The sequence below is a fragment of the Lacerta agilis genome, chromosome 5, assembly GCF_009819535.1.
Source record: "Lacerta agilis isolate rLacAgi1 chromosome 5, rLacAgi1.pri, whole genome shotgun sequence".
In the NCBI taxonomy this organism is placed as follows: Eukaryota; Metazoa; Chordata; class Lepidosauria; order Squamata; family Lacertidae; genus Lacerta; species Lacerta agilis.
The window spans coordinates 58314620-58339647 of record NC_046316.1 but is presented as its reverse complement, the minus strand read 5'-3'; the positions used below and the strand labels follow the sequence as shown (position 1 = coordinate 58339647).

The 25028-nt window shown below is 38.6% G+C and overlaps 1 protein-coding gene across 2 annotated transcripts in view; it reads right to left on the bottom strand.

Moving 5' to 3' along the window:
* Positions 1-5069: 5069 nt before the first annotated feature.
* STAG1 (stromal antigen 1) overlaps positions 5070-25028 on the bottom strand; it is a 112080-nt gene continuing 92121 nt past the window's right edge. For both annotated transcript variants that reach the window (XM_033150065.1, XM_033150066.1), the window contains 17 exons: positions 24878-24967; positions 24390-24593; positions 23652-23722; positions 23179-23266; positions 22370-22450; positions 19848-19940; positions 18695-18869; positions 18031-18170; positions 17045-17146; positions 16569-16717; positions 15382-15510; positions 13338-13543; positions 11269-11440; positions 10137-10247; positions 8369-8483; positions 7313-7393; positions 5070-7226 (listed from right to left, as the gene is read on the bottom strand). In XM_033150065.1, the coding sequence (XP_033005956.1) occupies positions 7203-7226; positions 7313-7393; positions 8369-8483; positions 10137-10247; positions 11269-11440; positions 13338-13543; positions 15382-15510; positions 16569-16717; positions 17045-17146; positions 18031-18170; positions 18695-18869; positions 19848-19940; positions 22370-22450; positions 23179-23266; positions 23652-23722; positions 24390-24593; positions 24878-24967 (2031 nt within the window). In that variant the 3' untranslated portion in view covers positions 5070-7202. The remainder of the gene's footprint in view (positions 7227-7312; positions 7394-8368; positions 8484-10136; positions 10248-11268; positions 11441-13337; positions 13544-15381; positions 15511-16568; positions 16718-17044; positions 17147-18030; positions 18171-18694; positions 18870-19847; positions 19941-22369; positions 22451-23178; positions 23267-23651; positions 23723-24389; positions 24594-24877; positions 24968-25028) is intronic.

The following is a 25028-nucleotide window of genomic DNA, read 5'->3' as shown; positions in this document are numbered from 1 at the left end:
CAAGGTTTTCTAATGCAGATGTTATTCAGTATAAATTTCTTATCTGTCAGATTTTGGTCTCATCAGCTACCTAACAAGACTATTCTCCTTACTACCTTTATAAGAGATTGTTTTAGGCCTCTGAAAGGCTTGTGGGAGAAGATTCTCCTTTGTGCCTATGCATAATACTTCTAATTGAGAAGCCTTTATGCCAGGTAAAACCACACAGGCCAAAAGAGGTTCATTCATTCTGGCCTTATATACCTTGAAAATAGTCTCCAGCCATCTGAAACTAGATGTTAAGCCAAATTTCTCTGTTGTATCTATTAGAGCAGGCACCTTTTGCCAATTTCTACAACCTTAAATCCCTTACTTTCATGGTTACAAAGCCAAGCAGAGGTCTCATACCTTTTTAGAAAACATTTTGGATGTTTCTAAAAATTAAATTTTGTGCTCAGAATATAAGTGTAGTGTGCACTAAATTTGATTCCTGAAAAGGTGACTTATTAGTAAACACCAGGTGATATCCACTTGAAATCAATTTATTTCAGCAGGACTAATTTGAGTATGACTTAGCAGACTTGTTTTTGTTTTTAAGGATGCGTTGCCCTGTCCCAACTAGTAATATCCAGGTGTGGTGCTTTTTAAACAAACCTGTCTTGTAAAGCTATAAGTAAAGCTGCACATCAGAAATTAATTCTGTTATGATCCCACTTCAGGAAGCAGGTTGCTTTTACCAGTCAAATGCTTCATATACTTGGGGAAACGAACAACTTAGGTATATAACATTTTTACTTTTTGTCAGAACTGAAGTTTGCTGACATAGATGCCCCTTCTAATAGAAAGTATCCAGCAGAATTTTAGGTGGGGAGGGATGTCACATGTGTGTGATTTGTATGAAGAAAATGGTGCATAGCATAGCTGTAGAGGTGCACCAAGCTAAATAAAACAGTTGTTGGGGAGTTGTGATGAACAAAAAATAGCGAGGCTTTTAAAAACTTTTTGTTCTGTTTTCTGCTCAGTTAACGCCAACTGACAACTTCACATTTATCCCCAGGACAAAAAGGAGAATTCTGGTAAAGTTTTCCCTGGTTGTAAGCTGGTTGTAAGTAGTGGCTGGTGTCTTTTGGGACCAGTAAACCATAAGTAAGGCAGGAGGCCAAGAGTAGGTGAAGGCAGAGCCCATCTTCTTCCCTGATGCAAGTGCCAAACTCTTGACTGATTAGGGCAGGCTGAGGTTGGTGGGGGCAGTGCCACATTCATCCTCCTGGGCCAATACCAACTCTATACCCACTTTTTCTTCCCCCTTTCCTGACATTTTTTTTGTGGTTGTGGTGAATTGTAGCAATTCTTAAGTCTGTTTTTGCATCCTTTGACTGGACCCAAAGCTTCTGGAGTAGTTCAGATTGCTTTGCGCCACTGAAGTGCTCCAATACACCAGCTTCATTTTTAAAAAATAAATAAATAAATTGGTTTCTTTTAATAAGCAGCAGTAACATAGAAAATCATTCATTGGGTTAGATGCAGGGAGAGACCCATGGAAGCCAGATGGAGAAAGTATTACTTTCCTCTCCTGAGGGTCAAGGAACACTCCTTAATGGGATGGACTGTAGTTCAGGGGAAAATACGAATGAATCAATTTATTTCAGTCACTGACCAGAGTGCAACATATACAACAGCAGAGAGCATACAAACATAGATTAAAATTTAAGGTCTATGAGCTAATACACAATAAATAATTCAGATATAAAACAGCTAAAGTATGTAAATTAAAACCTTAATCACTAATTTAAAACATTGGCCGTTAGATTCATTCAAAGCTTGTCTCCTTAATTTTATAGCAGTAGCACAGAATTTAGCCACTTTTAAGTAATCTCTGGTTCCCCGTCCTCTATTAAAGTATTTTAAGTAATAATCATCAGTTCTGCTTGGGGTTTACTGCATGATTGGCGTGATAAATATAGTGTGTATAGCCTTGTAGTAATGACAGTGTAGCAGGGCATGAGTAGCAGTTTCAACTTCCTTCAAACCCCATAGGCATGTTCGCTGTGAATATGGTTTGCCTTCATATCTGCCCTGCAGTAATGCTGATAGAAAGATATTAAATCTGGCAAGGGCAAGAGCTCTTCTAAATTTGGGTATTTCTGTTTTGGATAAATACCTTGTTGGAATAAACCCCCTCCCATTATCTTTAATTTCTAGATACTTTGTCATTTCATTAATGTGGCATTGCAGCTGAACATCCCATATTCGTTGCTTAATTGTGGGTGTGGCTTTCTCATATCAGAGCCTGCATTGTGAAGCCTAGACTTCTCAGTTTCTTTTGCAGTGAGGATTTCCATTTTGTTTGACATGTTTGACTATTAAAATCAGGGGTGCCAGACTTAGCAGGAAGAAAATTAGTTTTAGCCAGTAATGGATCTTCAGAATCCATATCCAGGACCGAACTGGGATTTGTGTGAGGGGAAAAGATAGTCAGAAAACTGGGCTAAAAAATATTCAAAGTCTTTGACAGAAAAGTAGTAATAGCAATAGTTCTAACCCATAATGGACAGACTAGAAGGCCCCCTGTGTTACATGAATTGGTTCAGATGAAGTAGATATTTAGCACACACAATACAAAGACCATGAAAAGGTAATTTGAAAAAAAATTGGTCACAGTTTATTATATTGGAGTAATCTGTTCCAAGATTCTTCTGTAATTGTTAGTAAAACTACAATAAATTTCCAATACAAACAATTTAGAGAAGAACTATACAAACGGGTATTCATGTAGCCCTAAGTATTTACAAGTCCCACCTTTAAGTCCACCTCATCTCTGCAGAGCTCTTGTAATTGAGAGGGCGAGTTAAGACAGCAGTTGAAACACATTTACAAGTGTGTTGGTAAGTAATGGTTATTAACCATAGACAAAACAGGGTTAAAAGAGACTATGTAATTGACATGGTTAGGGACAGTGGATATGCTAGAAACAAGAACAGCATGGACTCATAACAATGTATTTGAGGTCAGAAAGAAACAAGGTTAACAAGTCAGCAATATTAATATTCCTGTTTGGTATGCAGAAGGTGGATGCATTCCTCATCTTGTTCCGATAACAGAAAGGATTACCATTTACGAGCATTTTAATGAACACATTGGGATAATTAATTTGGACAAGACCACCTGCCAGCATACTTGCACCATTCAAGATTAATTGAACTAATAAGAGTAGCAGCTAGTGATGGACAGGACAATATCAAAAAGGCAAGATAAAGCTGGCTGATGCAGCCAGAGAATACTGTCACAAGTTGTTCCAAATGACATCTCCAAGACAACAAACAGGCACCTTACACCTGATGTATTAGTAATGCCAGGCAAAAGCACATGAGCTCTGTTAAGACTAGAGCATCTTTGTGACTAACTCCTTTAATCTCATCCACATTTTCCTGTCTATGGTTGGCAGCCTTTTAGGGCAGAGACATTTTGCAGCGGTAGAGCACCTAACATGTATGCTACTACTAAAGCTGCAGGCATGAAAATTAAAAGTAATATTTAAACCTAAGGACATTTGTACTTATTAGGGAACCAAGAAAAGAAAGTTATGACTAAAAGTGGGACACTAAACCACAAACATTCCACTGCATTGCTGTTCCAATATTATCACTCAAGTATCAATATTCAGTCCAGGGTTCAACAACCCTATAAAAATAGCAGATGTTCTTTACAACAGACACTTGCTGTTTTTTCATATGGGTTATCACAATTGTACAGAATTCCGAAATGTGTTCTATAATCTGTGTTTAAGAGAACAATTATTGTTGCCAATGAATAGATTGGATAGGGCCACAATAGAAAAGTTGATTACTACTTCTAGAAGTTGAATAATTTTTCTCCTTGCTCAGTGTAAACCTGCTGCACCCTTTGGGCAGGGAAGTTTCCTTTGTCAGAGGGTGAATTTAAAGAGTCCAAATAGATAACAGTACTTTATGTAGACCTATTGAATCAACTGTGGTTGACATCAAGTTGCTGTACAAATGTGTTGCATGGCTTCTGGACTCTACTGGTAGAAATAAGTAGCCAAAAATGCTAAAATCCAGGCACTTATCTTCTACCTCTGCCCACCCAAGAGAAGATACAGAGGAGCTACAGGTGTTCTGCCAATAAGAAATATAGGAGACCACATATCTGGAGAGATCTTTTTAAAAAAATAATAAATAAATAAATATTAACTTACACTCCACCAATCTTACATCATGGAACCAGAAGCCATATAATATTTGTCAAAGCCAATCTACAATCTATCGTGTGATGGTAAGTTGTCCCATTCTCAGGTGTTTGCCAGGTGTAGAGAAAACAACAAAGTACTTCACTTCATCAACTCAGACAACGAGACAGACTGTGGAAACCCAACTCAAGTTTCTGTCCGATTTCAGCAAAAAAGATTGTCTGAATTCTGTACTTTTTCTTTTGCTGTCAAGTAAGGTCTCACTTACAGGAACTCCCATTTCAATGTGCAGCATAACCACATATCTTCCAAGTTGACTTATTAAATGCTTATTTTGAACTTGTTATTCCTTTGTATAAATAACCACCAAAGTGGTGGCAGGGAGAGGCTTGAGCAATAAGTGTATTGACAGGAGAAATGAGGAATGTCTACTGAATTCTGGAGGGCTTTTGTACATACCTATTGCACAATCATGAGGAGGTGGTTCTTTCAATGAAAGCAGGAGACTTCTAAATCCTGTACCATCAACTGGATTCTGCAAAGTTTTCTACACACATTACAGGTCACAGTATCAGCCCCAATCTCAACTCCACATGCTCTGAATCTATTTACTTGAATTACACATTAGGTATGGGTCAGGAACAGCAACTGCTTGGGGAAATGTAAGGTTTTAAAGATGCTGAAATGTTTCACTTAAGGGTGAAACATATTCACTCTTACTGCAGAAGGAAAAACCCTCAATGTCTGATCTGCCCAGAATGCTGGGCAAGCAGCAGGATTAGCACACTTTCAAGCTTCACTATAGGAAAATATTTAGTGGAAGACAGACCAAACAGAAAGCACCCATCTTCAAATGCTTTTGTGGAAAGGACTCCACTGCACATGTGATTTTGAGGAGTTTATTAAAGGAAAAGTGAAGCATCAGTTTTAAATTGTACAAAAGGAAAAAACCTCAAATTGTAAATGTACAATTTACAGAATTACTAGCAAAACCAATCAAGGAGACACATTTTTAAAAACCTATTGACCGCAAACTGAACTGGAAACCCATTGGAGGTAACAAATGGCTTTTGTTTTACAGAATTCTATAAGGATCAATTAAAATTCAATTTTCCATATGAAGGGCTGTGGAGCACAAGGTTTATCTCTGATGGATTTAAACCACCAGCAGCTTTGCCACTCTGCCCACTAAACTGAAGTGCTACTGCACCATTTGTGTCCACTGTTTTGGGAGAACCTGTACTTTGTCCTGAAGCACCAATTCAGTGACTTTAGCAACTTTTCAATTCCTAAACAACTGCCTTGCTTGAATTATTAGATGTTTTTGGCAACCATAATTTGAGTACTGTACAATTTTTAGGAGGGGAAATCCCAACTAAATGATTTGATTTACATGTTGTCTTTGTCTCCCAAAAGGCAAGTAAGCATTGGATGCACCTTGAATTCAATAAAAGGACCTTTATGGGAGGTAGGTTAGAGTTATTTTGCAACTGCTATCAAAAAACACCTCTGAAGCAGGTATATTAGAACTGGGTCAATTTAGATCTGCTTTAAAGCACACTAACATTTAAACTCCAAAAAGATTAGTTTGGCCTCATTTTTACAAATGCTCTTATTAACAGGAGCTGTGCTCACCTCCGAGGAACAAAATCAGTCCTTTAACTACATTAGCAGCTACCAGGAAGAATCATAATATCAAAGCAGAGTGAAAGTCCAGATCATTGAAGACACTGAAAAAATCTTAGAACAAATAATTAGCTGATTGTTTTTTTGGATTGTTCTGCTTTTTAGAAAATCATTTAATAATTACTCTTAATAATGCACAGTTAACACTGAGAATGTAGCTGTATTCCATTGTAAGCTTAAGAACGTCACCATCTAAGCACAAGTTTCTATGCAGCACATACAGTAAATCTAACTGGCAAAATTAATTTACAAAAATAGCACAAAAGGGTATTTACGGCATGGAAAGTTAGACACTTCTCTATGGTACAGTTAAAATTGCTTTGAAAATGCAAGTGTGACTCCTGTCTCCCTCCTCCCACCACCCCACCCGGTGATTTGCGTTCCTCAGGAAAGTTGCTGCTTTTGTACCTCAGATCTGACAGGCCATGAAATAGGTAGTAGAAACAGCAAATAGATTACTTTAGAACCACTGGTTTGTTTTTCTGAGAATATTTTATTTGCTGGTATAAGTTGCTAAAAATGCACAGAACAAGTACCAATAGAAAATGTGCTGTTTGTGTGTTCCCCTAGTGCTATATAAAATGAATGTTACACAGCGTCTGTTGGAAAAGTGGCTTATGGACATCTCTTACTTTATGCCCTATTATAAATAAAAAATAAATCTTCTCAGAAGTATAAAATCTGGGGTTTTTTTCTTTTCAGAATCTGACTTTTTGGCAGAGATGCATACACCTGACTTCTAGCCTCTTTTGCAAGAGTGTTCCACTCTCAATGGTCAGAGAGGATCCAGAAGTGTACCATACTGCTAGTCACATCCAGTGCGTTTAACAACACTTCTCCAGCCAGGATGGCCTGCTGATAGCATCACTGCTGGTCAATGGCAGACAGGCATAAATTTAATAAAATGGCTAGCTTCTAAAACATAAAAAGGCAAATGTTAAAACATTTTGAAGTTGTACAGCAGAAAAATAAAGTTAAAAAGTTTTGTTTTCAATGTTTTCTGAAAACGTGTAGAACAGTGTTTATTTTTTAACTGTTTTAATTTAAAAGCTTCTCCCCATCCAGGAAAAAAACCTGTATTAGGACTGTCAAGGACAGGGAAACAAATGATTTGTAGGTCAGCCTTTCTGAGGTGACTGGCCAATATTCCTTGTTTCATTAAAGAAGCTCCTCTTCTCTCTCATTACAAAAAGGAAATGACCTTAATAATTTGGTTAAAAATCAAACCAAATCACATCAAAAATGTGGTTTTCATATAAGCTATCACAGTATATAGGCCTTGAGCTCTAAAGAACAGAGTTCCACATTTGTATAGTGTCTTCGCCAGACTTCAGAACATTGGCATTCCAAATCCCTGGGAAAGATAATTGAGAACAAAAGTTACGCACAGGAGAATCCTTTGCGGCTCCAAGTGGCAAACAATACCATGTGAAATCTTACCGAATCATCTTCAATGATAGCTGCGGAGTCAAAGAAATCTGGCCTCAATTCAGCTCGTTCTCGTCTGTTTCTTGAAGGGGGCTGGAAAAGAAATCTTTTGTCATTGTCAGAGGCAGTAGGAGCAGCCAAAACAGCAAGCGTTAGGAAGGACTTTTTGTCTATTCCTAGCACTAATAGCAACTACCGGCAATGTGAATTAAGAGCAATCTGAACAGTGAGTGGTGCAAATGGCAACTTTTGCTGCCACTTCAGTCAGGAGCAACACCTATCCAACAACAACAGATCCCTGAATATGGAAGTGAGAGATAGCTCAGGATGTGTGTGTGGGGGGGAGCCCATTGGTGTCACTGGAAGACCAGTTTTGAGGTACAGTGGGCACGTTCCTGTATCCTGCACACTATTAATATTATTGCATGTCACTTTATGTATCCTAATATTGCTGTTGCTACAGGGAGAGGGAAAAGAAGGAACTATTGATCTTAACTTGAAAGGTGTTTCTGTTTAGGGACCTGGGCACTTCTAAAGTGAGATTGTGTTCCTTTATCCTAATGCTTGAAAGCAGGAAATGTCACACCAAAGAAAGTTGCTTTGTATTAATCTCTCTCCCCCCCCCCCCCCAATATCAGTTTGCCTTTGGCCAAGTGAGAATCAACCTTCTATGAGGGGGACGGGGACCAAGCAATAAAATATGAAAGAAGACACAGCATACCAATAAAGCACAAAGAGAAAGAGAGAGAAACAGATTGTGAACCACACCCCCCAAGGCAAGTCTGGACAAGCAAGCCCCCTGAACTATCTCATCTCAAAACCATGACAGCCAGCTCAGAGGAGGTGTCCTAGTGCTCAAATGAGAAAAGAGTACAGTAATGTATACTATTTTTATTTCCTATTACTCCTATGTGACTAGCAGCAGCAGCAAATTTTGTACCCCCGTCACTCTGGGAGGCTTTCAACAAAGTATAAAGGAACACACCAAAACATCAAATATTAAAATCTTCCTAAAACATGCTCGCCTTCAGATGTCTGCAAAAAGCCTCTAAGTGAGGATTTACTGACCAGATCAATGACCATGGTGTCTTCAAATTCTTCATTCATGTCCTCTAACTGGCCTCGTGAAGACATCATTACATCTTCAAAGATGGGCTCAGCATCATCCTCCATTAGACCCCGCCTTGTTGGGAGAAAAAAGGAATATGAATACGTTGGTAATGAGATCAAACATATAATTGTTGGTCTTACTGGGTAGATACTGACTAAAGCGTAAGATACTGTTGCCATCTATATCAAGAGAAAATGGGGTGTGGCTCTGGGGCTGAAGTGAAACCACTGTGTTGGCAGAAATAAAGTGACCTCCCTGGGGCGCAAGCCTAGGCATGTGTTAAGGAGCTCATTGGCTGCCCCAATGACAATACTATCTTCTCTGCCTCACTGATGTGGTCCAAAGGAAAGCAGAGAAATATGTTTGGCACTAGTTTGGCTATAGGAGTTGCCAGAAGGAGGAATATAAGGCATCATCCAACTCTTTTTGGGAATCCGCTCTGGATTTCTGTAGGGCTTACCCCTTAGCCTTTTCTTCTCCCGAGGATATCCCGCAAGGCAGAGATTTAGGATCAGTCTTCTTTCTCGTACATGGGCTACGTTCACATCTTGACATGCGCCATCTACCCCTCACTCCCCTCTACAGCATGTGCAGAAACTGCCTTCTTGACCACTGGACCCACTATTGGTCTTGTCCGCTCAATCTGCTGGAGCCTATCTTTACATGCAGAGGAGTCCCTAACTCACCAAGGATTTGAGACCCATAGGTTACCGTCATCTGGCTTAGCTGGCCAGTCAAAGCTGTTCCTGACACAGCCTGACAGTTTCTAGGAGTCACAGGTGAGAGCTGAGTGCAGGGTGGGGATCAAAGATGGACAAACTACGCCAGAAGGAGCACATGTCCCCCATCAGAGATATCATCCCTCCCTTAAGCATAAGATAGGGAAGCTTGTTACTGTTACTGCTCTTGCTCTTCCTCTCCACAAGGAACTAGTGGTGCCCCGCTAGACGAAAATAATTCATTCTGCGACAATGCAAACTGCGGTTTTCGCTAGACGAAAATATATTCCCCCCCCCCGTCTTGCGAGGCAGCCCCATAGACAAATTCGTCTTGCGGGGCAGCCTTCCGCTAGACGAATGCCTTCATCTAGCGAGGCATTCGTCTAGCGGGGCACCACTGTAAATCAGTCTCCATTTACCACTTCGTTATCCATGAACATATGGACCTCTGTTTGATTTCCACAAGAAAGAACACCCACCCAACTTCTTGGAAATCTCCTTGCATCTATAGAAGCATGGTCTGCAAAATTATGAGACTCAATGGATGCATAAGTACAAATGCCTCATCTCAATTTTTAAATAATAAAAAAGAAAAGCTTTTTACCACTGAGATGCAGATAAAGCACTAGCTCAACACAACTGGCCTACTGTACCACTGTGGTTAAGCCTTTAAGTATGCTCTTGATACTTTTAATGTACTTTAATTCTGTTTGGGCCAGCAACAAGTCACATTAATGCAACTTTTAATCAGCAGAAGAGACTACCATCACTGTTACACAAGTATACAGTACAGTTGTAGTGCTCAACAGTGTTTACCAATCCAAATGAGAGTTATTACGCATACTGTGGCAAGCCTTATTCCACTTCATAGCTTTGTTTGTGTGCACTGTATATCTTTCTAGAGTTGCTGGAAGCCAAGTGGCTAATACAACCAAATTTTGTTTACAGATCACTGAATTATTAGTTTATATCTAACTTATTTCAGCACTGGGACCTGAATACTTACACTGCATGCCTTACACCACTTCGTCCTTTCATGTAGCTCATTCCCGTCCTGTCCTTTCGACTTAAGTCTTCTAATTTCTGTTGGCCCAGCCAAGATATCTGCATCTGAGGACTGAAGAATATGGTCATTCAGTCACAGGATGGATGCCTGACATATTTTTATGTTACCTTGAACCAGTTACCATCTCTTAGACCAGGCATGGCCAAACTTGGCCCTCCATCTGTTTTGGGGCTACAACTCCCATCATCCCTAGCTAACAGGACTAGTGGTCAGGGATGATGGGAACTGTAGTTCCAAAACAGCTGGAGGGCCGAGTTTGGCCATGCATGTCTTAGACTAATATACCTCACTAGGTTTTTGTGTGGATAAAAAGGGCACGGGGAAGAAAACAATGTATGCCACTCATAGCTCCTGGGAGTAATGAAGTGATAAAAACATGATAGTAAAGTAGAATACCCCCCCTTTTTTTTACTGGCTCCACCTTTCCAGCTTGCAGCACTCAAAGCACAATATTTTGTGCCTCAAAAAATGCAATATTTTACCCTGGTTGTTTTTGCCATGTGGAATGTGATTGCATTGTCTATCACAAGTTCTTTTTTTCCCCTGGAAATCTTTTGTAGTGTCTTTTAGAAGGAAGGGGCAGTTGTGCTGCCAGTCACAAATTGGTGATATTTCTAAACAAAAAACTTAAAAGAATACTTGGAAAGCTCTGCACTAAACCCCCTTGCCAAATTCCTTTGTTTCATTTCAAAAACGCAAAGCATAGGAAGACTACATTTGTATTAGTTTTATGAAAGTGAGCTTTTAAACTAAGCTTTTCTGGTAGAATTTTCATTCTAGCAGCATTTTAAATAGAAGAAGAAGAAGAAGAAGATGAGGAGTTTGGATTTGATATCCCGCTTTATCACTACCCAAAGGAGTCTCAAAGCGACTAACATTCTCCTTTCCCTTCCTCCCCCACAACAAACACTCTGTGAGGTGAGTGAGTCTGAGAGACTTCAAAGAAGGGTGACTAGCCCAAGGTCACCCAGCAGCTGCATGTGGAGGAGCGGAGATGCGAACCCGGTTCACCAGATTATGAATCTACCGTTCTTAACCACTACACCACACTGGCACTGGAATTGGTACATACTTGTGCAAAAAATCTTGCTCAGATCCAGGTTCTGACTCGTGTTCCTGAATTTGCTCTCCAATTTGCCGAGTGTTCTCTCTGAGCACCGTTGATGTGAGTTGTGGAGTCTGTAGAGCACCTGGAGTTTGGATGCTGTCATTTCTATTCAGCCAGGAGCCTTCAATATTCTCATCTGACAAAAGATAATAAACTATTACACATCACAAAGGTTTAGTGCTATTGCCATTTTAAACTTGTGCAGATAATTTACCATTTATTTTAAACAGTTTATAAAAGTTTTGTTTTCTGTCACACTGACTGAACAAATGAAGATTAATAAAGCTAGCATTTTTCTTCAGGTTGAGCTCTAATGTATTACTTCTGTGCCATTAAAAAGACATAAGCGCTACAAGAGAAATGTGTATTGCATAATTATTTTTCTTCACAGACTTATTGTAGGCATTAGGATTTCAGCATTATAGGGGATTTTTTTTCATATGGTGTTTGCATCATGGTTCCTTCCACCTCTGCAGCTACATAAATCTCTTGGTTAATTTGAGACATGAGTCAAAGGGCTTATCTTCTTTGACTGGTAGCGTGTTTATGTTTTTTATGTTTTTTGTTTCTTAAACTTACTGTGCTAGATTCTAATTATGTTACTTTGTTGTGTTCTTTGTTTATAACCTTTTCATAATAAACCGGTTTTGAAAAGCTGCACAGATGTTGCAAAATAACAAAATATTAATAATTGAGGAACCCCAATCTCCTACCCAACTGTTTGAGAAACCTTAAGCAAGCTGCTCTGCAGGATATAATTTTTTTGAATATTTCATACCAATCTGTTTAATATATAAATATAGCATCTGGTGATCTTGGCAAGTGAATTTTGTGTCATTCCCCCAAATCCACTAATTTACCTGACTTCTTGATACAAGCAGTATATTGACCTTTTAGGATTACTCAAAAAAAATCTGCAAAGCTTTCTACATTCTCACTGCTCTTACTTCCTCTTCCTCTTGCATGTGGAAACAAACCCATCTGATGTACCTTCAGTAGAAGTATGCGTACACACATTTACTCAATTACCTCTATCGCTACACTAAGACAAGGTCCCTACAAGATTTGGTCTATTCAGTTTTTCAAAAATCTCAAGCTGAAATATTTGGGAACAAGATAAATTTGTAAGAAGTCTCGCCCAGCCTAATCTCAGATGATTTCCCCATCCTGGGAATCTTACCTAAGAGAAAACAAAATTTATATACCACAATGTTTGCTTTTATAGTTTTGAGGCCGGCCAATTTGTTCTCTATACTGTATCAATAAAACTTTCAAGTACAAAAGGATCGGACAAAAGACTGCAAATATCTGAAAGACCACCTTCATCCTGGCAAACTTTATTGGGTGTTAAGATCAGCAGAAGGATTCTCTCAGTAGTTCTGCTACCTGCACAAGTGCAGTGAAATAGTGGCCCAGAAGAGGGCTTTCTCTGTGGCAACTCCTAAATCGTGGAACTTCCCACAAACTCCCTACAGAGTTCTGACTTATGTTGAAGATACCTCTATGTCCTGGCTTTTGACAGTTACTTGGTTTTGTAGGATCCATCTCTTTGATTTAATCTATTTTATTCTCTTTTTGTTTAGAACTCTATTACTTGTTTTTATAATTGAATATTTTGTAACATGCCCTGAGACCCTATGGTGAAGGGTGGGTAATAAATCTTATAAACAAAGATCTGTATACTAGAAGCTACCTACCGGTATGCACAATATGAAGTAACTTCATGAAAGTGCTTTAAAAATACGACTTTTAATAAGATTCAAAGCCACTAGAATCTCCAGGAAAGCTTTGACTAACTTCTGTTAAAAGGCCTGGAAAGTTTTTTTTAATTATTATTATTTTTCTGCCTAAATAATGGGTTGTTTAAATTTCAACCCTTAGCTCCCTTGCTGTCAAATGATGCTCCAATAAGAGATGCCACTCTCATATCCCGAGGTCTATTTCAACAGCATGAAGTCAAAGAAAGCTTCACTTTTTTGTCAGGTGCAATTCTGGTCCACAAAGTAACAGGCATTCTTCAAACCCATACTTACCCTCAACTCTTTTCTTGTGAAGCGGAGGTCGGCCTTTCTTATTTCTCACTGAAGAGGCTTTGCTGCTACTGCTTCCGCTATTTACAGACATCCTATCATCTTCCCCACCTGTAACTAATGAATTTCTGTAGGAAATCAGTGGAAGCCATACATCTTCCCTCCTCTCCATCATCTGTTCTGTTAGGAACTTCTCCAGGTAAGTGTGACTGGTGGCAGGGAGAGAAGACAGCAAGAGGATAAATAAATAAATAATGAATAAAATAGCTTTTGTAATCACAGTATCACTTTTGCCTTAATTAGCCATCAGATGTTCTGCATTATACCAGGGTCATCTACATTCAAAGGGAAATTTACCCTGACTGTTTGTAGGGGGATAAAGTTTTCCTGCCAATAGCTAAAAACTGATGTATTTGGGGGTGGACACATATAGGGATTCCCATGTGCACATGTAACATATTAACAAAACTGCACACACAAACACTATGAAATAGACTCCCTTAGCTACTTGGTTTCATTTTTTTCCATCCACAAGAGCAGCAGAAATTTTCTGGTTGTTGCAGCTAGCAATATTTATATGCAGGCTCGGGCTGTGCAAGGTTATACAAGAGAATAATATTTATTAATTTAAAAATCAATATATCCTCGTCAACTGCCCAGTGTCTTCTTCCAACCAAAGCTGCTATATAAGGATTACAGTGGTACCTCAGGTTACATACGCTTCAGGTTACATACTCTGCTAACCCAGAAATAACACTTCAGGTTAAGAACTTTGCTTCAGGATAAGAACAGAAATCGTGCTCTGGCGGTACAGTGGCAGGTCCCATTAGCTAAAGTGGTGCTTCAGGTTAAGAACAGTTTCAGGTTAAGAACAGACCTCCGGAACAAATTAAGTACAGTGGTACCTCTGGTTATGTACTTAATTAGTTCCGGAGGTCCGTTCTTAACCTGAAGCACCACTTTAGCTAATGGGACCTCCCGCTGCTGCTGCGCCGCCAGAGCACTATTTCAGTTCTTATCCTGAAGCAAAGTTCTTAACCTGAAGCGTTATTTCTGGGTTAGCGGAGTATGTAACCTGAAGCGTATGTGACCTGAAGCATATGTAACCCGAGGTACCACTGTAGATTTATTCCCAATACAGTCGTACCTTGGTTCGCGAACACCTTGTGAGTCTAATGTTTTGGCTCCCGAATGCCACAAACCCAGAAGTGAGTGTTTTGGTTTGCAGGAGCTTCCTGCAGCCAATCAGAAGCCGCGCCTTGGTTTCCGAACGTTTTGGAAGTCGAATGGACTTCCGGAACGGATTCTGTTTGACTTCTGAGGTACCACTGTATTGTTTTTGTGAAGCCAAATTACCTTTTAATATTATTTACACTGTGTTCACAAATGTACTAAGCATATATACAAGGACTAAAAATCTGCAAAACCTATGTGCAAATAATTTATTAAAAATTAATATAAAATAAAGGGAGAAGCAGCAGTTTTTAAAGCATTATGCATAGTCAGAATACAATTTCAGCATCCTCAGGCTAGCACAAAAACAAACTAAAGGGACTTGAACCTAAAGACCTAGCTTGTAGAAGCAGTTCAACTCTTGCACCCCCAACCCTCACAAAGAGGAGAAGCGATCAGGATAAGCCTCCTCTTCTAGAATCAAGGTACATTATTGTTTATTACCTGCCTACATTGTTTCAGAGTATGAGACAGAATGCTATGGGAACATGGTTTTAAGAATAGCTAATCCATAGTTCCCTGAATCCAAACAGTTTGAACCCTTGTGGATTCCAAAGCCAGTTACAGAAATTGCCATTACATGTAACTTCAAACAGCAGATAATTCTTAGCTTCCTGTATACAGATCAATAACATTCCTCTTTAGCCAGGCATCCAACCATTAAACTATGGCCTTTTAAAAGCGGGGGTGGGGGCGTTAAGATTTTTCTGTGATCATGTTTTTAATGTTGCCCTGGAATCTTCAGATTAAGGGTGGTATATAAATTGAATAAACAACAACAAAATAAACATACAATCAGCAAAACAGTACTTACACTGTCTTTTTGTCCTGCCGCAGGAGTTTAGAAGAAAATTCACTAAGCACTTCCAAGAAAGCAAGGTTAGGAGGGGGATATTCTTGGCCTTTCTGATTCTGATATTTAAAAGCAAATTCTATGCCATCTCTGTAATAAGATTCAAAGGACATAACTGATTTATTTGCAACAATATACTGCCCAATAACTAATACTCTCTGTACAGTGAACAGCTCAACATAAAAGCCATATTTCAAAAAAACAAAACAAAACAAGTAAATGGAAACAGCCACCATAAATAATTGAGCCACCACCAACAAACTTTAAAAAAGCACGAAAGGAGCTTAAGAATTTTAAAAGCCTGAGACTAAAAGAAGTATAATGAGCGTGTCAAGTGAGCCTCTCTACAGAGGACATTCCACAATCAGGGCACCACCCCTGAAAAAGCCCTCCCTTAAGTCTCCCCCCCCCCATCAAACTTCATTCTACAGGGGAATGTGGGAAAGGGCCTCTAAAGATGACTTTAGGGTCTGGTATACATAGGAGGAGGCAATCCTTCAGGTACCCTGTGTCGCAAAGGCATTTAGGATTTAAAAGTTAATGCCTAAACTTTGAATAGGACTGGGAAACATACTGGCAGCCACTGCATATGAAAAATGAGGGACATAACATAGGCATATCGGTCAGTTCCTGTTAATAAATCTTGCCTGGTTTTGGACCAGCTGAAGTTTCTGGACTCTTTTCAAAGGCATCCCCATATATAATGCACTGCTGCAATTTAAGTGGGACACCAGGGCATGAATAGCTGTTATTTGGACATTTATCTGTCTATGTAATGCCACAGTTGGTCTCTTAGTCAAAGCTGATAAAAGGCATTCCAAGCCACTGAGACAGTTTCTGTCACTTTAGGCACGAGAAGTCAAATGTTCCAGTTTACCACCCAATCTGACAGTGTCTAGAGAGGGAGATGGAATTGCTATACATCCCACATCCTTGATGAGGTAGACTAAGCTCTTCAGTCAAGGATTTTAAAATATTAACCTAACACAAACATAAATTTATCTCCAACACCAGCATATTTCTCATAAGCATATATGCTGAATTCATAAATAGAAAGAACAGCAAATTGCCCTTATTATTTGACAAACTGACATGATTCCACACCAAAAACCTCTCACACAGCTTTTAATGTATCATTTGCCACTCACTTGTGTAACGTGGCTACAGCCTCTCTTGTCTTGATCTGGTCCAGGCCAAAAGTAAGAGCAAACCTTCGGGCCAACTCCTTAATACCACTGACATGGGCTGATGTCCTGTCCAAGTTAGGACCTTGCTCTTGAACAAGCTCGTTAAACAGCTAAAGAAAGAATTGAATGGTTAAAATTTTAAACACAAGTGTTTCAAATGGAAGTCTGCAGCATATACATGGGTGTCAGCTGCCATGTAATAAATGTTTATTGTTAAATGAATTTGTTTCAACACTATAGTAAAAAACTATAGGCCAATATCACTATTAAATAATGATTATAGACAACAAATCTATCAATTACATCAAACACAGCAGTAAAAAGAAGTGATCAACAGCAATAAATGTAGCAGTTTTTTTGGCGGGGGGGGGGGGGGACTTCCACTTTAATTCAGAACTGTTTCACAAGTTACAATTCTTGATGCCTAAGATTCTTACCTGCTGCAAGCTGAGAATGAGGGTTTTTGCACACTGAATTTTATCAATTTGCCTTGTTTTACTCAATGTCTCCTTAATTATATCCCCATAGTCATTGTAGTACTAAAAGAAAGAGGGGAAAAAACACTCTTTTAGTTGTGACATGCAACATTTTGTCTTGACTATCTTCAATTTTATGTACATTTTTTCTATACAGTGGTACCTCTGGTTATGAACTGAATTCGTTCCGGAGGTCTGTTCCTAAGCTAAAACCATTCTTATCCTGAGGTGTGCTTTTGCTAATGGGGTCTCCCACTGTGTGCGCACCTCCTATGCACAATTTCTCTTCACATCCTGGAGCAAAGTTCACAACCAGGAGCAGCTACTTCCGGGTTAGCAGAGTTCGTAACCCGAAGCGTTCGTAACCAGAGGTACCACTGTATTTTGTTCCCCTTCAGTTGACAATAATTTAGAGTGAATTTAGGGATTTGTGATGAGCTGCATTGGGGGAGGAGAGGAAGCGGAAGCCCTAGCATGTGTCATTGGATGTCAATCAGAGTGCTGAATTCACACTCTTTGTTCCTTCAATGGAAGAAGCTTCCATACATAGAATAAGAACTCTGCTCATGGAAGGATTATTTCCATGAGTGGCACTCTATTTCTATGAATTGAAGCTTCCTATAGATAGGGTTAGTCGGTTTTGCATTGTTTGGGCCAAAGAGTTAGCAATCACTCCCACACACCAATATATTTCAGCCGTATTATTACTAAAAAATCTTGCAGGATTCATTGAACCATAAAATTATAGAGTTGGAAGGGACCCCAAGGGTCATCTAGTCCAACCCCTGCAATGCAGGATTCAAGGATAATTAAGACTAGACCAAGTACTAACACTGTCCAATAAGAGTATCATTCAAAACAAGGCAAAACCACATGCTGGAAGTTAATGCAGTTCACAGCACAAATCTGATATTATTTTGAGAAATGAAAAAATTATGGAACTATACCTTCATATAATGTTTGAAGATATCAGCTGCGGCATGCATGTCTACAATATCATAAATTATAAGTTTGCTAAAGGCAGCCAAAAGGTTTCTTCTCTTGTGTAAAGCTTCAATTTTATTAGCTTCATCCTCTTCATCTCCCTCTAGACATTAAAGTAGTAAAATATTTGTTACCTTGGAAACTGATGTTGAACCCTATTTCACAAATACAACTGGCACTCAATACAATTCACTAAAATATGACTGGATGGTTTAAGTGGGATCACAGTCAGGCAGCAATTTGGTGAATACAATGTACAACAGTGATGGGGGACGTGTGGCCTTCCAGATGTTGCTGGACTACAACTCCCATCACCCCTGATTACTGGGCATACAGCCTAGATCTATTGGGAGTTGGAGTAATCTGGAAAGCCACAGGTTCTCAATCTCTAATTTACAAGCTTGTGGTATGCTCATCCTCTCTGTGAAACAGATGAATTACTAATAATACTACATTTCACACTCCCATAAAGTAACCTAGAAATGGGGTTTGGAGGACAAAAACACAGATAAGGAAAGATAAATATGGGGAAATTATAGCCCATAGATGAAATAAACATGATAAATGGGTAAGGTGTGTTGTTTTTGAAGCTATGTGCAAGTATAAATCAAGATAACAAACATTTACCCATGCTCTGGTTCTCATCATCCTGGTCAATGAAGACATGGTCCATTACAAAGCTAAGGAGTTCAGACTGGAGTCCTGAATCTGGATTAAACACCAAAGGTTGAAGACCCTCCCTGCCTCCACTCATCAGCTGGTGGCTAAAAATCATCAAGAGATCACAGAGCAGCATGAAAGCCTGGAACACAAAATAACTGCAGTCAATCACTCTGTAGACATCAAGGAAGGCTCAGATTCCAAATCAGCAATCTGAAGCATGAGATTTCAACACAAATATTTGGTGGATCACACAATTCAGCTGTTGCAGAGGAGATTTGCCAATAAAGGGCAATGTTGAACTAAAGAAAGCTGCTTTAGATCAAGTTATTCTTCAGCAATAACTGGGGCGTACATGTTTAAAAGGTTCAAAGCTGCATGAGTAATAAACCCTTGCCATTACTTCCCAGCTGAAGAAAGGGTGTGTAATAGCTACTATAAATAGGTATGTATCTCTATCTCTAAAGAGATTCCTATTCCATCCCAATGCCTATGTACCATTCAGAAGCAGCTTAAAAATAAGATCATAGATCATGATCATAAGATCATGAATTATTCTAGATTGGACACTTAGTTGTTGTTTTTTTAAAGTACAGTATGAACTTGAATTCAATGAGAGTGGTTTTGACATTACATTAAACTTGAGTGCTTATGGGAGTAAAAGGAAGGAAGCAGCAAGGAAATGAATTGTCCACTGAATTCTGAAATGACACCTAGTTCTCAAGGTTACTTGCAAGTAATTTTAATTAATTCCTTCTATACATTTAAAGTTCTGATGAAAATTAAGGAAATCTAATTTTTGTGCTGCATGACATGATAAAAACAAGCTCTTTGCAATGAAGACACTTAATCTTCATCCAGAATCTAGTCACACACAATGAAAGCATCTTTGACTCTGTGGCTAATTATATTCATCCTCTGTGAAAGTTCACAACAAATAAAAATTACTTTGGGAGGCAAAAAACAAAACACTTTTGCAAAATTTAACATGTCTATGACTTTATTATTCATATTAATCAAGGAATGTGTGTGTGTATATTGTTTTAACATGGTGTAAAACACAGCTTTAAAATATTTACTTAAGTTTGACATGTTGAAAATTTGTTGAAATTTCTTTTACCTCTTCTTTGACTGGAGTGTTTACATTTGATAGACACTGTTGGCAAACAGCCAGAAATGATTTCACTGTTTTCCTCAACACCAACAAATCTTCCTGGAGCAAATATTAAACAGGAATTAATTGTTTACATATTAATCAAAGTTTGTCTAGTCAAGACCAAAATAAAAAGGATTATAGTAGGATTACTGAACAAAGCCCCAGTACATCAAGACAGCTACTGAGACAGACAGAAAGACAAAAGAAAACTAAACCAAATTACACTATTTATAAATAAAGTAATTTTTTGGCCTAGACAAGTCCTGCAAGGTGGTTCAGAATCACTTTTTAAAAGTTGTATTGTAACATGACAGTAAGTTACAGAGACCTGTTAAAACCAGAGCCCAAATAAACAGACATTGGTACCCGAAGAAGTGTGCATCCACACGAAAGCTCATACCAACAACAAACTTGAGAGACTTAAGAACTTGAGAGAAACTTAGAGAGTTGGTCTCTAAGGTGCTACTGAAAGGGATTTTTTTATTTTTTATTTTGTTTAAGCAGACATATAGTATGAGGGGACAGAAAAATATAATTTCTATAATCTAACAATACAATATTTGGGAGTTTTGTGTGTGTTTCTTTAAAGTGAAAAAGTTGTGGAATATTGCCAGTTTCAGCAGATGGGGCTACTCAATCCTCTCCCCTTCCCAAGCTGCTTTGCTCCCCATGAGGTAAAAAACCAAAATAGAAAAACCACACACACACAATATGAGAATCCTGAATCTTTTCCTCTGAGACTGTTGATGCACTTATTCTGGCCTTAACTCTGCAAAAACAGGAAGCTTTACTAACCATGAAGCCCATCATAATCACATACATTCTCAAAATTAGCAAGTTACGACATCAGGGAGCAATGAGGTTTGACACAGAGAATGAATGTTACTTTTGCTGAAGACTAGAAAGCTCCCTGAACAGATATGACTAATACCTTGATTGGAAAGTTCATACCTTTACATATGCACTTAGACAAACAAAAATAACAGAAAGATCCTCTGCTTCAAGGGTGCTTCATCAATAAAAACAATAGAATAGTCTATAGTTCTAAAACACAGCCAGCAAGTTAAAAGTGAAAGGGTCAGAATATAAGAGCTGCAACCATGAACAGGCTCTTAAAACAAAATCGAAAATTCTTTCTAGTAGCACCTTAGAGACCAACTGAGTTTGTTCCTGGTATGAGCTTTCGTGTGCATGCACACTTCTTCAGATACACTGAAACAGAAGTCACCAGATCCTTAAATATAGTGAGGGAGTGGGGAGGGGTATTGCTCAGAAGGGTAGTGGGAATGGGTGATCAGCTGATAGGTGTGGAAAACCTGTTGACGACTCTTAAAGGCTGTAATTAGTCTTGCAGGGAAAGGCAAGAGGTGAGATGGCTAAAGATAGCTTTGTTATGTATAATGAGATAAGAATCCAATGTCTTTGTTCAGACCAGGTTTCTCCGTGGTTTTAAGTTTGGTGATTAGTTGTAATTCAGCCACTTCTCTTTCCAGTCTATTTCTGAAATTTCTTTGTATTAAGACAGCTACTTAATATTGTATTAAGACAGCTGATCACCCATTCCCACCACCCTTCTCAGCAATACCCCTCCCCACTCCCTCACTATATTTAAGGATCTGGTGACTTCTGTTTCAGTGTATCTGAAGAAGTGTGCATGCACACGAAAGCTCATACCAGGAACAAACTCAGTTGGTCTCTAAGGTGCTACTAGAAAGAATTTTCGATTTTGTTTTGACTATGGCAGACCAACATGGCTACCCACCTGTAACAGGCTCTTAAAAAACCACTAAAAAGCACAGGAGAACAGGACAGGCATCACTTAGTGTCCAAAAGATAACAGATGATACAAAGGACTAAAGAGGTAGCTTGATAATTTGGTTATCAAGCATTCCCTTAGAGGCAGGCCTTAATTCACATGAAGAAGTAATAGGAGAAAAATGCAATGTAATCTTGATTTTTCCATGGTAACTGTTCCTGAACTTGATATGCAGAGGGTAGTTATAGTGAGTCTGTGAGGAAGCTGCAAGGCCTTCGTACAAGAATCTGAGATTATGAATGATGTATAAATCAAATTGACAAGGCTTAACAATGGCTTCTGAAGCACATTCAAGAAGTTAAATCTTGTTCTCTGTTCCAGCTAAGATAGCAAACTAGCACATGAAAACTTTGCTTCAGCCTGGGATACATTTTCTATCAGTGTCTAGATGAGATGCTAGTCTGAGAAACTCTGCTCTTTTAGCAAAAACAAGTGCAAATGCATTAATATTTCACTTAATATATAGGGAAAATCCTGGACTCAAATTAATTCCTTTTAAAAATCTCAATGTACCTCACTTACGTTCACAGCTGTACGAGTTGCTACATTGTAGAAATACTAAACAAAACTAACCATGCAATGATACATGGAAGGACACAAAGTGGAGATCACAGCAGGATCAAATGAGTAACAACACCTTCAGAAAGATTGGAATCCAAATGTTTCTTACTTTTGAAGGAGATCCTTCTGTAATCTTTACCAGCTGCCAGAGAATAGAATAATGGGAACACTGAAGAGCCTGCACCACTATCTGAAACAAAATGAACATAAAATGAAGACAGAAGTGCAAAGTTATGCAATTCGGAACATAAACAGTTTTTGGGGGGAAACAGCAGGTTATATAACCCACTTTTAAAGTGTTGTTTTTTATCCCCCCTATTTTAGTATACTTTAGGGGCCATTTACTTTATATCTGAAGCTAGAAAAGAAAAAAGACAGTACAGAAACATTTACTGAGCATTCTGACTTTTGGTTTCAGCCAGTTGATTCCCAAACTAGAAATGCTTTAGTTCGATAATATGAACATTGCTATGATTACTAGAGCACAACATCAACGTCACCACAAGTGACCTCAAGGAGGCATCACAGAATTACAAGAAAGCATTAGGTGGTTGGAGAAACATTTAATTGTGAAGTATTGACAAATTCTTCATTACAGATAAAGACAACCCTGCCTATTGCTGTATCAGCAGTGCAAAATATAAATCACAATGAGTCAGGCTCCCTTCTAAGAATGCAAAGTTAAACCTTGCTACAGTTAGGGGAGACACATTCCATGTTGGAGCCTTGTCTACAAAAATTAATCATTTTATATGCTTGTGGATTCCTTTTGAAGTACTGTGTAACTCAGAATTCTTTAAATTACATTTCTGCAAAAAATGAGGTTGTATTTCTCAATTAATCTTATTCTTGCACTTACTTTTAGAAGGGGGAATTTAAGTTCCTTAGTAGAAACTAAACACACATTGCCATTATTACCTGTTCTGGCATAGCTCCATGTTCAATTCCAGTCCTCAGTAACCTGTAGCAGTTACTAAACAAATCCCATTTTGTAAGATCGTGAGCACTGAAAGTAGTAGTAAAAAAATATAAAAAATATCAATATACCAAATATAAACCTAACAAAAATTGTTCTGTTACAATAAAATCATTGCTATGATTAGGTAGATTAGTAACTCAACCGTGCATCATCTCTTAAAGCAAGGATTTGAGTCAGAATGGGTATGTTTCAGAACCATCTTGCTCAGAGGCACTGAACTTTTCATGAAGTATTTCCAACATATGTGCTTAAGTACTACACATGACTTTAAACCTTCCAATTTCTTTAGCATTTTTCAGCCTTTGTTCTACATATCACTTTTTCATATCTTCTCTAATGTTGTGCATCACGTGTAACTTGGCTATGTAACTACATCAATTGATTTGGCTAACAACATGTCAAAGGCACATACTTGTGGAAAGACGTTAACCTCTTTAAAGTGGAGAGAACGTTGTATATGTCATCATCGTCAGCTTCTTCTCCCTGGAAACAGAATATACTGGATCAAGGATTGAACACTATATACTGTGCTTAATTTACAGTGGTACAGTGTTAAGAGGTTAAATCCATACATGTATAGCCTACCTACAATTAGTGATGGCAACTAAGATCAGAATTGAGATCCTGTGCATTTTCGAAACGAATTTTCCCTGTTCCAAACCCCTGAATCCATTACAAACTGAGCCAAAACTCGCTCCAAACTTCAGGCTTAGCTAGGAGATGTGGCAAGCACAAAAGCTGCCCATTCCCTTTCCCATTCAAACTCACTGCTACAGTAGGGAGACCTCCCTGTGAATTCCCAGGAGCATAGCTGTCAACCTTTCCCTTTTTTTTGCGGGAAATTCTCTTATTATAGCATTGGGAAACAGCAGGGAGGGTTGACAGCTATGCCCAGGAGATGTTCAGCTCTGCCATAGCTGCATCTCAGGTACAAGGATTCATGAGTGATACAGTTTCCATAGATCTTTATATCATAGAAGGGCAGTGATATAAAAGTTAAATGCTTTGGACTAAATATGCTCATGTTTTTTCCCATCCACCTCTGTGTCTGGGCCCTCTGCCTTTTACACCCCCAATACTTAACTTAGTTCTCATTTGGTTTTCTGGGATACAAGCAAAAAAGTACATAATTAAGAGATTTCAAATGCACCTCATTTAGCAAATCCTCTACAGAATGGTTGAATCGGTCCACAAACTCATCAATGAGCTGGCTGTGAGCTATGTCAACTCTGTTCTGAATGGTATATTCTTCACTGCACAGAATGCTGTACGTTTTGCTGCAGGCTTCAAGAACATCTGATTCCACATGCTTTTCTACAACGAATTTAATCTGTTTCAACAAGGCATCCAAATGCTGTGGAAGAGCGAGGAAATCTGGTCATTTATTACAGTATTATAAATTCCTATATGTTAGTTAAACATGAAAGTACCACAAGACAACAATAATTAATTACTTGTGCCCCACCTGGGTTGCCTTAACCACTCTGGGCAGCTTCCAACAGAGTATCAAAGAACACAGAATATATCATACATTAAAAGCAACATTAGACAACTATCTAATATAAACACTTCAATATGAGTTAGTGATATTCAGGCATCTGAAAGTTAAACAGAGCAGCTATTTGGATATACTATTACCTTTTCCATTCTTCCTGTACTGTAAATTTCCAAGTCAAAAAATTGAGGGATTTGAAGAAGGTTTGCTACCTTTTCAGCATCAGCAGAATACTGGTAACAGAGAGAGGTAAAAAGGGAAAATAAATACCCAGGTTACAAAAAGCAATTATGC